Source organism: Tachypleus tridentatus, chromosome 6, assembly GCF_004210375.1.
Source record: "Tachypleus tridentatus isolate NWPU-2018 chromosome 6, ASM421037v1, whole genome shotgun sequence".
NCBI classification, from domain to species: Eukaryota; Metazoa; Arthropoda; class Merostomata; order Xiphosura; family Limulidae; genus Tachypleus; species Tachypleus tridentatus.
In genome coordinates this window covers 121,254,507-121,267,406 of record NC_134830.1, presented here as the reverse complement: position 1 = coordinate 121,267,406, position 12,900 = coordinate 121,254,507, and the positions used below count along the sequence as shown (strand labels likewise).

Genomic DNA, 12,900 nt, shown 5'->3' with positions numbered 1-12,900 from the left:
GTTGCATAGACAGCCAAAATGGTTCCATTACATAAGAACCATGAGAAGGGATTTAAATATCAAAATACATCCCTAGTTTTTTTTTTATGACGGTGTTTCCCGTGGTAATAACTTGACATAAAGTGATTTATAAGTATAATGAAGTGGTTTATTTTAGAGGAACATAGAGATTTTGTCAAAACCTGTATTATAAATCATTGTCAATTTGCTATTATATTAACACAATGTGTGCTTTCATACATAAGTGACATTTTTTAAGGTGTCTATGAAATTACATATTATATTACTAAATAGCTCTGTGACTGTATATAAAGAGTCTAATTATACTTGAACAACAACCATCATTTAAAAATACATGTCTTATGTGTTCAGAAAGAGTGGTGTCCAAAACAGAATTACTGGGTTTTGTATGCAAAACAAAACAAAAACGTTTCTTACTGCAGGCAACAAGTTTGGTTAACCTAATTTATAAGGTGCATTAAAATGTAATATTAAAAGAGTAGAAACTTTCACGTTCCATCAGTATGCAGGAGGTTGAACTGAAGATTTGTTAAGAATGTAAGAGTAACATAATGAAACTTAAGTTTCTTTAATGAGACAAGAGAACCAAAATGAACTTAAGTTTCAACTGTGCACTGCAGTTGTGAGTGGTTTAGTTGATGGTGAGTTAATCAACAACTTTTATCTGGGGTGAACAACAAACATTTACTTGGCAGGTAGTATTAGGTTAAGTGTAACAAAACAGAAACAAGTGATTTATTGGGCATATTTTTAAAATTTTCATTATGTTATGATGTATATATAAATTAGTACCTGAAGAATAGTGTGAGAAAACAAGTTTTGTTTGATATGCTAGAATTCATGATAGTACAAATCAATCATAATGAAATTGAGAAAAAGCATAAAATGTTTTTAGAAATAGTACAAAAAACAAGAAATAATAAGCTGCAAGCCCTCATACACCTCACTCCCAAAATACATTTACGTCCCCTTACAGTTTAGCTTTATCCTGACGAAAGTGTTTCTTCTCTACCTGCCTAAGCATCGCTATGAATTCTAACTCACTCCACCCTTTATATCCCACTATATTGCCCAAAACTGTTTAAATCTTGTGATTCCTTCTATCTACATGAATGTATCCCAAATCCATATACAAGCTTCCAACTATACTCTTCAAAACAAGAAAAGCAAAAGGGATATTTTTGTTATTTTAAAGAGAAATATATGTAATAACGTTACAAGCTCAGAGTATGTGATGTTACACGTGTTAAGGCACTGATTGTCAGACCAAAATGACAATAAAAGTTGTGCACTTTGAAAACGGAGGAAAACATCGGATTTTTTGCCAAAATGCATGCATGTCCAATAAATTTGTTTGAGAGATCTGCATGTTCTGCAAGTGCAACATGTGCAAAATCCCTATAAAAGTGATGGGTTCTTCGTTTCCATTGCTCAGTGTTAAGCCACCAACACGCAATACAGTTATGCCAAGACTGACTGAAGCACAACGCCATTGGTCGCTTGGAAGCAGACGAATCTCGATCAGATGTTGCCAGAGCTGTGAATGTCCACCCAAGCACCATCACAAGGCTATGGAATCGTCACCAACAACATGGATCAATTCGTGACCGTCCATGATCTGGCAGACCTTGTGTGACCACGCCCACACAAGATCGCAACATCCGGTTACGTCACCTTCAGGATAGGACCACCACTGCGACGTCTACTGCCTCAACTATACCAGGGATGCGTAGGATTTCCAATCAGACCGTACGCAACCGTCTACGAGATTCTTAGGCCCCATGTGCAACCCATCATGGTGAACGTCAACGACGTTTTTCAACATGACAACGCCCGTCCTCACACAGCCCGACTCACCACTGTCTTCTTGAGACACCACAACATCAACGTTCTTCCCTGGCCCTCCAGATCATCAGATTTAAACCCCATTGAACATCTTTGAGACGAGTTGGACCGACGTCTGTGATGGCAACAATCTCAACCGCAGACACTACCTCAGCTTGCAGCAGCTTTGCAGGCTGAGTGGACAGCCATTCCACAGGATGTGATTCGTCATCTCATCGCTTCCATGGGCAGGAGATGCCAAGCAGTTATTGATGCTCACGGGGGGCATACACGTTATTGACGCTGAGTGACGTTAAACTTCACCTAGTGAGCGTGGACTTCGCCTTTGCAGACTTTGGATGTTCAGCAGTAAATGTGCAAAGTTTTACACATGTCATACAGAAATACCCGGAATAAACTTGTTAACAATTTGTCTCATATTTTGCCTTTTGCATTTCTTTTTTTGAAGAGTATATTATTTCCTATTCACTTTTCTTGACTGCAATGTTTTTTTTATGTGTTTGATGTGAGTTTCTGTTTAGCCTTGAAGCTCTTTAGTTTAAACATTAGACAATTCTCTTTTGTGTTTTTACAACATATTTATAGAAAACACCAACATACTACGTAGGGAAACAAGTACAAAATCAAAGAAGCCCTACCTATATAAGAACTCAAATCAAAATTGAACTAATATTGAGAAACACCCTTTTCCAATATTAATTAATTATCTAACATATAGCTGCAATGCCCCCTACAATCTCGTACTTATTTACACTCTTGTCCCTAAGATGTGCCATAAATGGTCAGTTGCTAACTCTTTGTTAACCTGAAGATGTCCTAAAAAGGTCAAAATGTTGTTGTATACTTTATTTAAAGTTTTAATACCCATACCAGCCATCTTTAGAATACATTATTTCAATAATATTTTAGGTTATTTTACTTCTTTTGCAAGGACCCTTTTGTTATTTTAATTTGGTGGGTGTTGCCTTGTCAGGTATGCCTCCAAATTTGCACTATCTACCAGATGACCAGTAAAACATTTCCTGGTTGCAATAGGAACAAGTTCTGTTGAGATGAGGTTGTTCCATAAGACCATGTTGTGCATTTGCTGCATGGTAAACAATTATAGTAAAGACACTACTGGACTGCCATTCATAGACTATCATGAGTAATGATTAAGAGATTTTGCTGAACCCTAGACTGAATAAATTGGGATGAGTTTGCTTTTCAGAATAGGGAATGTGGTTCACCTATTGCACTGTATCTGGAGCATCATTTCTTAGGACTCGCTAACACAAGTCTTCCCCCTCCAAATTTATTGTAGAGGAGAATAGGAGCCTTTACCACTTCCAGTTTACAGTCACAGAAGTGGTGTATTCTCCTGAGTGATATTTGAACTCATTATTCCACTCAAAGAGAGGAGGGCAGACCTGGGTGTCTGGATAGTTTTTCCAAGGTGCATGGTAGGAGTATGGCCATCCTATGTAGGAGACTTCTCATAATCCTGGGCTCAAAGGAGACTCTTCACTATCTGGTTAAGTGTTTTTGGTAAATCTCTTCATTTTGATGATCCTGGAAGAGGATGTTCGACTCTTCATAATTCTGAATGCAGAGTCAATTCCTGTATCATTGGTTGGACTTAGTTTGTTCCACAACCTCTTCATAATTGTAGGGGGAGGAGATGTTGCCTGACTCTTAGGATGGGGAGTTAAGATTTTAGTTTGTAATCCAAGGCTGGGTAATATCTGTTTATTCAGGTTGAGTGAGGCATGAGATATTATGTAATTCTGAGTTTGGTTTGTTGTACCTTATACTGCCTCAGGTTGGGGTGAAGATTTGTGTACTTTTGCCTTCTCTTTGTAATTCCATTGGCTCAACATGCAACATTCTGAAACTTTCAGGTTGGGTTCCAGTAATTTAACAAAACTATCTTCATGCCCTAGACACTATATCTTTGATCTTATTTGAGCCTATAGCCTTATAATTCTAATGATGAGACATGGAACCTCATGTGCTTGGTTGGGGTCTGGATGTGTTTTTGACCTTTTAACAGTATTAGGTTTTTGCCTCTGTGGCCAGACGAAAAGCATACCTGTTCCAGAATTAGTGCTGACTCCACTAATGTGCTCCTACTACATCTAATTTTTGCTCACCTCTTTTTCTACACAGATGTTTTCTGTATGGACCTTGCCCTTACCAGCCCTTCAATCTTGTCAATGTGGGTTTCTAGGTAAAGTGCAAACAGGAGTGAGTGTGTTTTGGAAGTTAACATTTTCCTATACCCAAAATGTATATCCAGTAATACTTACCTACTTTCACACTCTTGTGCCTCTTGTTCCCCATGAAATGCCTGGTTCTGAGTCTGCTATTTGGAATGTCTTGAAAAGTGAACAGGAAGTAGTAATGGGGAGCTTATATACAGATCTGAGATAGGGTGCACTGATGAAAATGGAATCACAAAATTTAACTTGCATTGGGCAATATAGTGGGGTATAAAGGGTGAATCAACTAAGGTGACATTCATATCAATACTTATATGGACAGAGAAAAGACACTTTCATTGGGATAAAGTTAAAGTGTAAGTAGAGTAAGTATTATTGGGAATACATTTTCAGTAATGGAAAATGTTAATCTTTTCCGTATAGATCACATTTTTTAAAGTGAAATTTGCACAATAACAGAAATAACTAAAATATTGTTGACCATAATTACATAAGTTGAAAACATATGTGAGTGCATATTTATAAATAAAAATTACTGGTTGTGCTTTAAGCAGTGTAGTTAAGTATAAATAGAATTTGGAGAGTTCAAGAACAAAGTGTATTTATAGATTATAATAAAAACTTTTGATATCAGTAGGTTATTTGAACTTTATAAAAATCGTTTGTTAATGCTAATACAATGATGTGTCATTGCATGTGCAACTCATGGCAGCATGAATTACATGTTTAACATCTGTATTTGGTTCACAGCAAATTCTCAGTAATTTGATAATGAATTACCAACACAGGTAAACCTGCAGTTGAGTTATAAATACTTTTAATTTTTTACTATCGTAAATGTATAGCTCAAAGGACATGACATTTTGAAAAACGGAACTCTCACTGTCTTTCATGCAAACACGCAATGCATATTGTTAAAACAGAAATGACCAAAGAACAAATAACTTCACCCCACATCTATCCAGAGCAGTGCTCTCATCTGCAAAATGAAGGCCATGATTATGAAATAGAATTTTCTGATCCTAAAAGTTATTGGGATGTAACTAGGATCACGTTCTACTGTAACAAGATGATAAAAAAGAATTTGAAATTTATGAAGGCTCACAAATTCACAGTCTGTCAATCACACTTTATACTCAAGTTACATTGACATGAAAGTTGGCCAAAGACTATATGCCTATTAAGTCCCTTTTTTTACTCCAGTTGGTTATTGTTACTTGTTAAATATAAACATGATCAAAAGGCAGCATGACACCCAGTCTGTGTTTAAAAAGTTTATTCACATAATTAATTTTAAACAAAATTGTATAATAGTGATTGTTTTTTATCACAAAAATACCAATTTATGGGCATTTCATTTTATACACCAAAACAAATAACTGTAATCTCAATTTTTACAAACTTTTTAAACTGATATATTGTCAGTGTTTCATACATAAGTAAATGTTTTGCAATGCTCCTGAATATTTGGATCCTGAAAAAACAAAAATATTTTCATTCTTAAAACAAATAATCAAGTAAAAATAAAAAAATTAACAACTAATGATTTTTACTGCTGTTAAAGAACATAAAAATATTTTGTTTATATAATATAAAATGTGTTTTGGTGTTCTGTTTTCTATATTTGACCTGAAAGATACCATATGGATAAAAGAACCCTTTTTTCTTCCAACTACAACACATCTCTACTAGCAGGATGTTCATCTCTAAATGAGGAAACTATCAAGGTTACATACAGGAGAAGTCCCTTAATCAACTACAACACAACTCTACTGGCTGGATGTTCATCTTTAAATGTGGTAGCTGTCAAGTATGCAGGAAAAGTCCCTTAATCAACTACAACACAACTCTCCTGGCTGGAAGTTCATCTTTAAATGTGGTAGCTGTCAATTATGCAGGAAAAGTCCCTTAATCAACAACAACTCTACTCAATGAAAGCAGCAACACAGAAGGACTTCACCGATATTTAAAAGAAATGAGACTGCTGGAAAAGAAAATGCTGTATGATATAGCTAGGAAAAGTAAAATAAAAGGGAAGTCAATAGGGCAGTTTACAGCCAGAGGGTCACTGGTAATGTCAATAGAGGAATCCTGCCAGATAACTAGTGGATCAACACTTGATGGTGCAACCCCTAGGATGGTCAACTAGTACTGAACTCATTTCAATAAGAACTAATAAACAAGTATATTAACTGCATGAGATGTACTCTAATACAATATTCTTGTTGGGTTTGTGGTTCTGCTTAAGACTGACACATTGATATTCAGTCAAAAGTATAAGGCCACCTGGCTGTGTGATGTGTACACACAATAATCACCTAGCAGGGTCAGATCTCTACCATAATGATATATTTCTTAAGATAATTAGTAAAACTAAAATACCAACAAAAAACTGATGTTACAAAGTGTAATGAGAGTTTACATTTTTGAGAGATTAATCCCAAGAATAATCCTATTGGAACAAACAAGAAATTATTCATACTGAATCAAATAAACCAGCTTGCACATAGTTTACAAAATATTACACATACCTCAAAGTTATTGCATTAAGTATCTTGAAGACATTTCTGAAATTATAAAAACAACATTATAAATGGTTTTATTAATATACATCTTGCATTACAGTAAGCTAAGAAATATTAATAATATAAATCAAATGCTGAGAAATAAATACTGCTTGGATGTTAGAGATAAATTACCCTTCGACTTACTAGATTCTTAATACATTAACTAAAGAAAAAAAATGTTAAAATAACAATCCACATGTTAACTGGATTAGTGAATTAATATCTTATGGTTAGCTCCCGAAATATTGGTCTAATATTGATACGTTCAAGAGCTGTTGGTCGCTATTTTATTCGCATTACTAGAAATGTCTCATAATAAGCTCCAGTTGCCATTGAACAAAGTTAATAATAATATTACCAGTTCTTGTTTATAATGATTATAATTCCTTCGCTTAAAAAAAGTATAATTAAATCAATACGGATACGTAGAACTGTATTTGGTATTCTAGGAACGAGGTTTACTTGGAACAGTCTGAGTGTAACTAAGACTGTGCGTGTTTTGAAATTAGTGACATCAAGAACTGTTTGAAACAGCTTCAACGTATGCTTACCTATTATTCATTTTTGCTTAAAGAGCTCAGTTGTTATTGTAAAAACAAAGATCTTTAAATCCAATAACAACATTAAAAATACACCAGGCTAACTAACATTCAAGCCTAATTCATCTTTTAGTAAAGAGCTTGGACCATTCTATCCTTTCACACAGAGAAAATCGGTGAACAGAAGTTGTTTTTTTTTTAGTTTTGCGCAAAGCTACGAGGGCTCTCCGTCCCTTATTATTAGTTTAAAACTAGAGGAAAGGAAGGTAGCTAATCATCACCAGCCATCAAATAATGGGATTGACTATCACATTATAACATTCCCTACAGCTTAAAGGGGTAAGCAAGTTTGGTATGAATGAGGATCCAAACCCGCAGGTTACGAGTCGAGCACTTTAACCACCTGACCATGCTGGGCCTAGATATTGTTTATAATAAAGTGACAATATTACTTACAGGTACTAATTGCATTACAACATAACGATCATCAGGTATGACTGCTTTGATAAAAACACAGTCCATAACAAGAGATGCCTCTGGTCCAATTGCCTAAAGGAAGTTTAAAAAATTTAGTGTTAACTTTTATACTAATAAACTTCAGGTTATTATTAACACCGGTTATCTTAATTTATCAAAAGAAATATTTCCAAAAAATCTTACACATAATTATTACGTGTTTTGTCATAATCGAACGCGAAATGACTTAAAATAGATATATCGAGTGTCCACATTATTTAATATCTTAATTTCAAATGTTGACAATGTGGGTTCCAGTATGTTAAATACACAACGAAACAAATGTGCATTTATAATAAACATGATTTTCCTTGATATTGTTTTCTTAGGTAAAAGTTAAGCGAAAAATAAATTAATCACAGTATTAATACTCGATAATGTGGTCTAAAATAGTGCCGTCTGCAAAACAGAAACCGTTTCGGTTTCTTTTGTTTTCAGAAATTTCAGTTTGTAACTCCAGAATCCCAATGATTGTATGTTCCACATCATTATATTTTGTCAAGTATAACAAGAAGGTGATATAAATTTGATCTATTTATTAGTAATGTGTGAATAATATACTTAGTGTCTCAGTAAACTTAATACATATATTTCCAAATTTGTTTAAAATCTTAAGTTTTACAATAAATATTGGTTAAATAGTTTTATATGTAGAGTTTCGTGAAATGTAATAAGTTTCAAATTTAAATACTTTGTACTTCCCATAATCAGACACAATAAGACCGATGGAATAAATGAAACTTTCTTTCAAAGAACTGTTTTATTATTTCACACTGAATCTGTGGTATTTAACGCCTGACTGTTTTCTTCTTTTAACATATTTCATCACACAATTAAAAAAGAAACAACTTCGATACTTTCTATAGCCCGTCTAAAATAGTGCTTCTAATTTTATTCTTTTTTTTAACATATTGATATCAGTACTTTGTTTAATATTAAAATACATACATACTTTGTATATCAATGTAAAAAGAATTATATTTTCCTTCTGTTTTACGTTTTTATTCGGACTTGGTTACAATTTAACTAAATATAAATATATATTTATCAACACGCACACGACACAGACCAATGATGCTGAAGAATGATTTTTCAGTTTAATTAAAATATTACACAAGATAGCACTACAATCGAAGACAAAACCGCTCTAAATGGAAGTATAAAAAAATGTAGTTTACTGTTTAGTTAATTGTTTGTTGTAATTAACTTAATGTATAATTATTAATAGAATGAAATTATTAAAAGGTTAATTACTGTGACGTAAATATATCCTCATTTCACTGAACAGTGATTTCTATCTCGGTTCTGTATTTCTACTTTAATTTTTAAGCTAGTAGAATATATCTCAGATGCGAAAAAAAATATGTGTACGTGTGTTTTGATAGATAAATGAAACATTATAGCTTACCCTCATATAATTTGTCTTCTTTCTTACTTCTACTTGCGTTTTAGAACATAATTTGTCAACAGCCTCGCCAATGTGGCTATTGAACGGTCCTTCATTAATTTTCTCTGTGTCATGGTAGTCGATGTGATGGTGGACACACCACTGAATTGCTTGGCCGATCTGGAAGGTTCGTTAATTTTAAGGAGGGAATAACATAACCGAACGTGATATTATCCATACTAACAGCTGATAAATAAGGTTAAATCGTTATATATCTATTTTCATTTTAAATTATTCGCGAGTATATTTTCAATACATAACTTGTATGCTATGTATCAAATCTGCAAAAGCATTAAGCAGTGATTAAATTAGGAAAATTCATAGTTTAAGACAGCTTTTACATAATGTGACGGTCAATCCCTATATTCGTTGATAAAAGAGTAGCCCAAGAGTTGGCGGTGGGTGGTGATGACTAGTTGCCCTCCCTCTATTCTTACACTGCTATATTACAGTCTGCCAGCGCAGATAGCCCTCGTGTAGATTTGCGCGAAATTCAGAAACAAACAATTAAACCTTTTTAACTATATTCAGTTTTGAAACATATATATGTTTTCTAACTACTTCTAGATTGCTGGGCCAACCATACATTATAGGATGATAGTTTGGTACATAATGGAGGGTTCACAGTCCTCTTCACAACTCATTATTACTGTCATTGAGCATTTATTATCTTTTACATATGTTAACGTTTATAAACTACATTTATAGATGGCGCCACGGCTTTACACAAAACAACAGTTTTTTGTTTCTATTTTGATTGTTTTGAATTTCGTGCAAAGCTACACCAGGGTTATTTGCACTAGCTGTTCTTAATTTAGCAGTGTTAGATTAGAGGAAAGGAAGGCAGCAAGCCGTCACCACCAATCGCCAACTCTTGGGCTATTATTTTTATCAATTAATGTGGGGTTGACCGTAATATTATAAGTTGAAAGGGCGAGCAATTTTGGTGTGACGGGGATTCCAACCCGTTATCCTCAGCTTGAAAGTCGGACGCCCTAACCACCTGATCATGCTGGGCCTAACATTTTCTATAACACAAAATACACAAATTGAGGGGGGGCACTCAAACACCTTAAGTATCTCAGGGAATGCACTACTGACCTATATGGTGGAATGCAATGAAGAAAAATGGTTGCCACTATGCTGAAGATTCTATGAAGAGCCGTGTTATGGGATACACCTTTCAACTTCGGCCCATAAGACTCTTCTTCAAACGTATTGTACTTTCTGTTAATTAACACCGTGGAAGGACACAAAGAGCTGGATGTTGAAAGTTGGTAACAGAAAGAACCCTTACTTTGGGCACTACTTCCTTATACAGAGTGACTCTGACCATCCCATAGTGTACATCACGTTTTAAACATATACATCTTAAGTTCTTAAAGCTTATACAAGACTGTTGGTGAGAAACTAATGAATACTGTAATAGTATGTTATGTTATAAATAAACCGTGTTAATTTTTTTTAAGATACTAACCTTAACAGACAACGGGTAACTCGGCTTATATATATTATGCATTTTGATTAAAAAGTCAGCATATAAGATCACCTATAGAAGTTTTCACGTTTGAAAGCATTATATGATATGCAGTTAAGGCATTCCTTTCACTGGTGTTCTCAGTTTTGCGTCACCAAATTCGTATTAAAGATTTTTACTTCTCAACACCAGCTAGGCCTTTATAAGGTTTCTTACTACTCAGCACCAGCTAGGCCTTTATAAGGTTTCTTACTACTCAACACTAGCTAGGCCTTTATAAGGTTTCTTACTACTCAACACCAGCTAGGCCTTTATAAGGTTTCTTACTACTCAGCACCAGCTAGGCCTTTATGAAGTTCTTTTTTTTTAATTATTCAGTACAGGTTAAGCCTTTAGTGTTTTGTACTTTCTTAGAAATTTCATTATTATACCGCTGAAACAATAAATTAAACAATATTTTGATAATTAGCAGAGAGCAGTCCTTAATCATACACAAACAAGTTATTATGGTCTATCAACACACGTAACTTACTTTGTACGTAGATGCAGCCAATGTACCATTTCCCATACAATTGATTGCTTTAATCCTGGTAGAAGAAGGTAGCACTGTCGGAGTAAATACATTGTATCAAAGTCCTATGTAACTTACATGTATATAAATAATCATAAACAAAACTAATGCTTGTGTAGGTTAATAATTTTACGAAATTGAATATACACATTTACTTTTAAATTCACTGGTATTATTTTGCGGATCGTATAATTCTGGTTATTACTAAACTAGAAGCGTGACGTCGTTGTTGTGTGTTTTATTCACACACATGGTGTAGTTCGGTAAGATTTAGATTGTTGTGGTGTGTACTAATTTTCTTTCACTTCATATTACTAAATTATTTTTTCCTACAATAAATAATTAGGCTATACTACTACCATATTACTTCTATATAAAGTAACGTGTATGTAAATACAATGTTCTTGAAACTAAAATTTCCACCGACTCAGGTGTATAATATGACACATTTAATCTTCAGAAGGTTCGAATATAAACTAATAAAGTGTTTTACTAAAGTTTAACAAGTTAGTAATTGGTTTGGTTTCAGTTTGTTTTGAATTTTGCGCAAAGCTACACAAAGGATATCTGCACTAGCGTCTCTAATTTAGCAATGTAAGACAAGAGAGAGAGCAGGTAGTTATCACCACCCACCGCCAACTCTTTTGCCAACGAAGAGTGGGATTGACCGTCACAATATAACGCCCCCACAGCTGAAAGGACAAGCATGTTTGGTGTGACGGGGATTCGAACGCGCGACCCTGGGATTACGAGTCGAGTGCCTTAACCACCTGGCCATACCGGTCCCAAATTATTAATAACTATTACAGTTCACTTCAAACGAACGAATAATTCATAAACTTGTTATCAATTTCAGAAAGCGTCTCTTTACGCTTCAAATCTTTTTGTTTTAATTTTATTCTATAACATGTTAAGAATATTCATTTGAGTCTACAATGAGAATTGTCAGAACTTTATGACTAGACAATTTTGATTTCGGTGGGAAAAACATGTATTGATTGCATCATCCAATTTTTTTCACATTTTTCTTTGAAATCAGCGTCTGTCTTTGCATCTTTGTACATTTTGGTGTAAATATGTTTCATGAATGATGCATTGCTGTCTAATTATTGTATTAGCTTCTTTATAGATTGTCTGTGTATTTCATGGGCCATTTTGGTATAAATATAGGTTCTCACTAAAAGTCAGTTTAGAAGCCTTCTGCTGTATACAATGTGCGTATAATGCCACCAGAGCCAAGGGTCGTACGTTAACTTCAATGAAAAACAGCGAAACAATTCACTCACTGGTTCTTTAAAGCAAGGAGGTATTTTCGACAAGACGTACTGCTAGAAGATTTAATTTAGCCACTCTGCTGTGAGGTCGCTGGGTGCGGATAGAAATATAGGACAGCTATGTAGTGGCGGAAGGGAAAGGGTAGGATAGCTTCCACACGTAGATGACGTATAAAACTACATAGACGTCAACTGTTGTCCACAGATCTCAAAAGAGTAGAACATCCGGTCTCCCAACGAAACGGTCAATAATGAAACACCTCCTCACCAACATGATTGGGAAAATGAGGCTTAACTGGGCCAAATAACGTACCGAAGCAATGCAATGCAGAGTGATTTCCTTAGAGAGTTCAAAGTTCAACGTGCACGGGTCTGATGGGAGCATTTTGTATGATGTCGAGGTGGAGGAGAATTTCATCCAACATGTTTGAATGCAGATGTG

At 34.6% G+C, this 12,900-nt stretch overlaps 1 protein-coding gene across 1 annotated transcript in view; it reads right to left on the bottom strand.

Moving 5' to 3' along the window:
* Positions 1-5,328: 5,328 nt before the first annotated feature.
* The window catches only part of LOC143253470 (uncharacterized), a 41,031-nt gene continuing 33,459 nt past the window's right edge, over positions 5,329-12,900 (bottom strand). The window contains exons 3-7 of the mRNA XM_076507444.1: positions 11,146-11,219; positions 9,098-9,256; positions 7,630-7,722; positions 6,599-6,634; positions 5,329-5,541 (exon numbers count right to left, since the gene is read on the bottom strand). Of these exons, the coding sequence (XP_076363559.1) occupies positions 6,614-6,634; positions 7,630-7,722; positions 9,098-9,256; positions 11,146-11,219 (347 nt within the window). The 3' untranslated portion in view covers positions 5,329-5,541; positions 6,599-6,613. The remainder of the gene's footprint in view (positions 5,542-6,598; positions 6,635-7,629; positions 7,723-9,097; positions 9,257-11,145; positions 11,220-12,900) is intronic.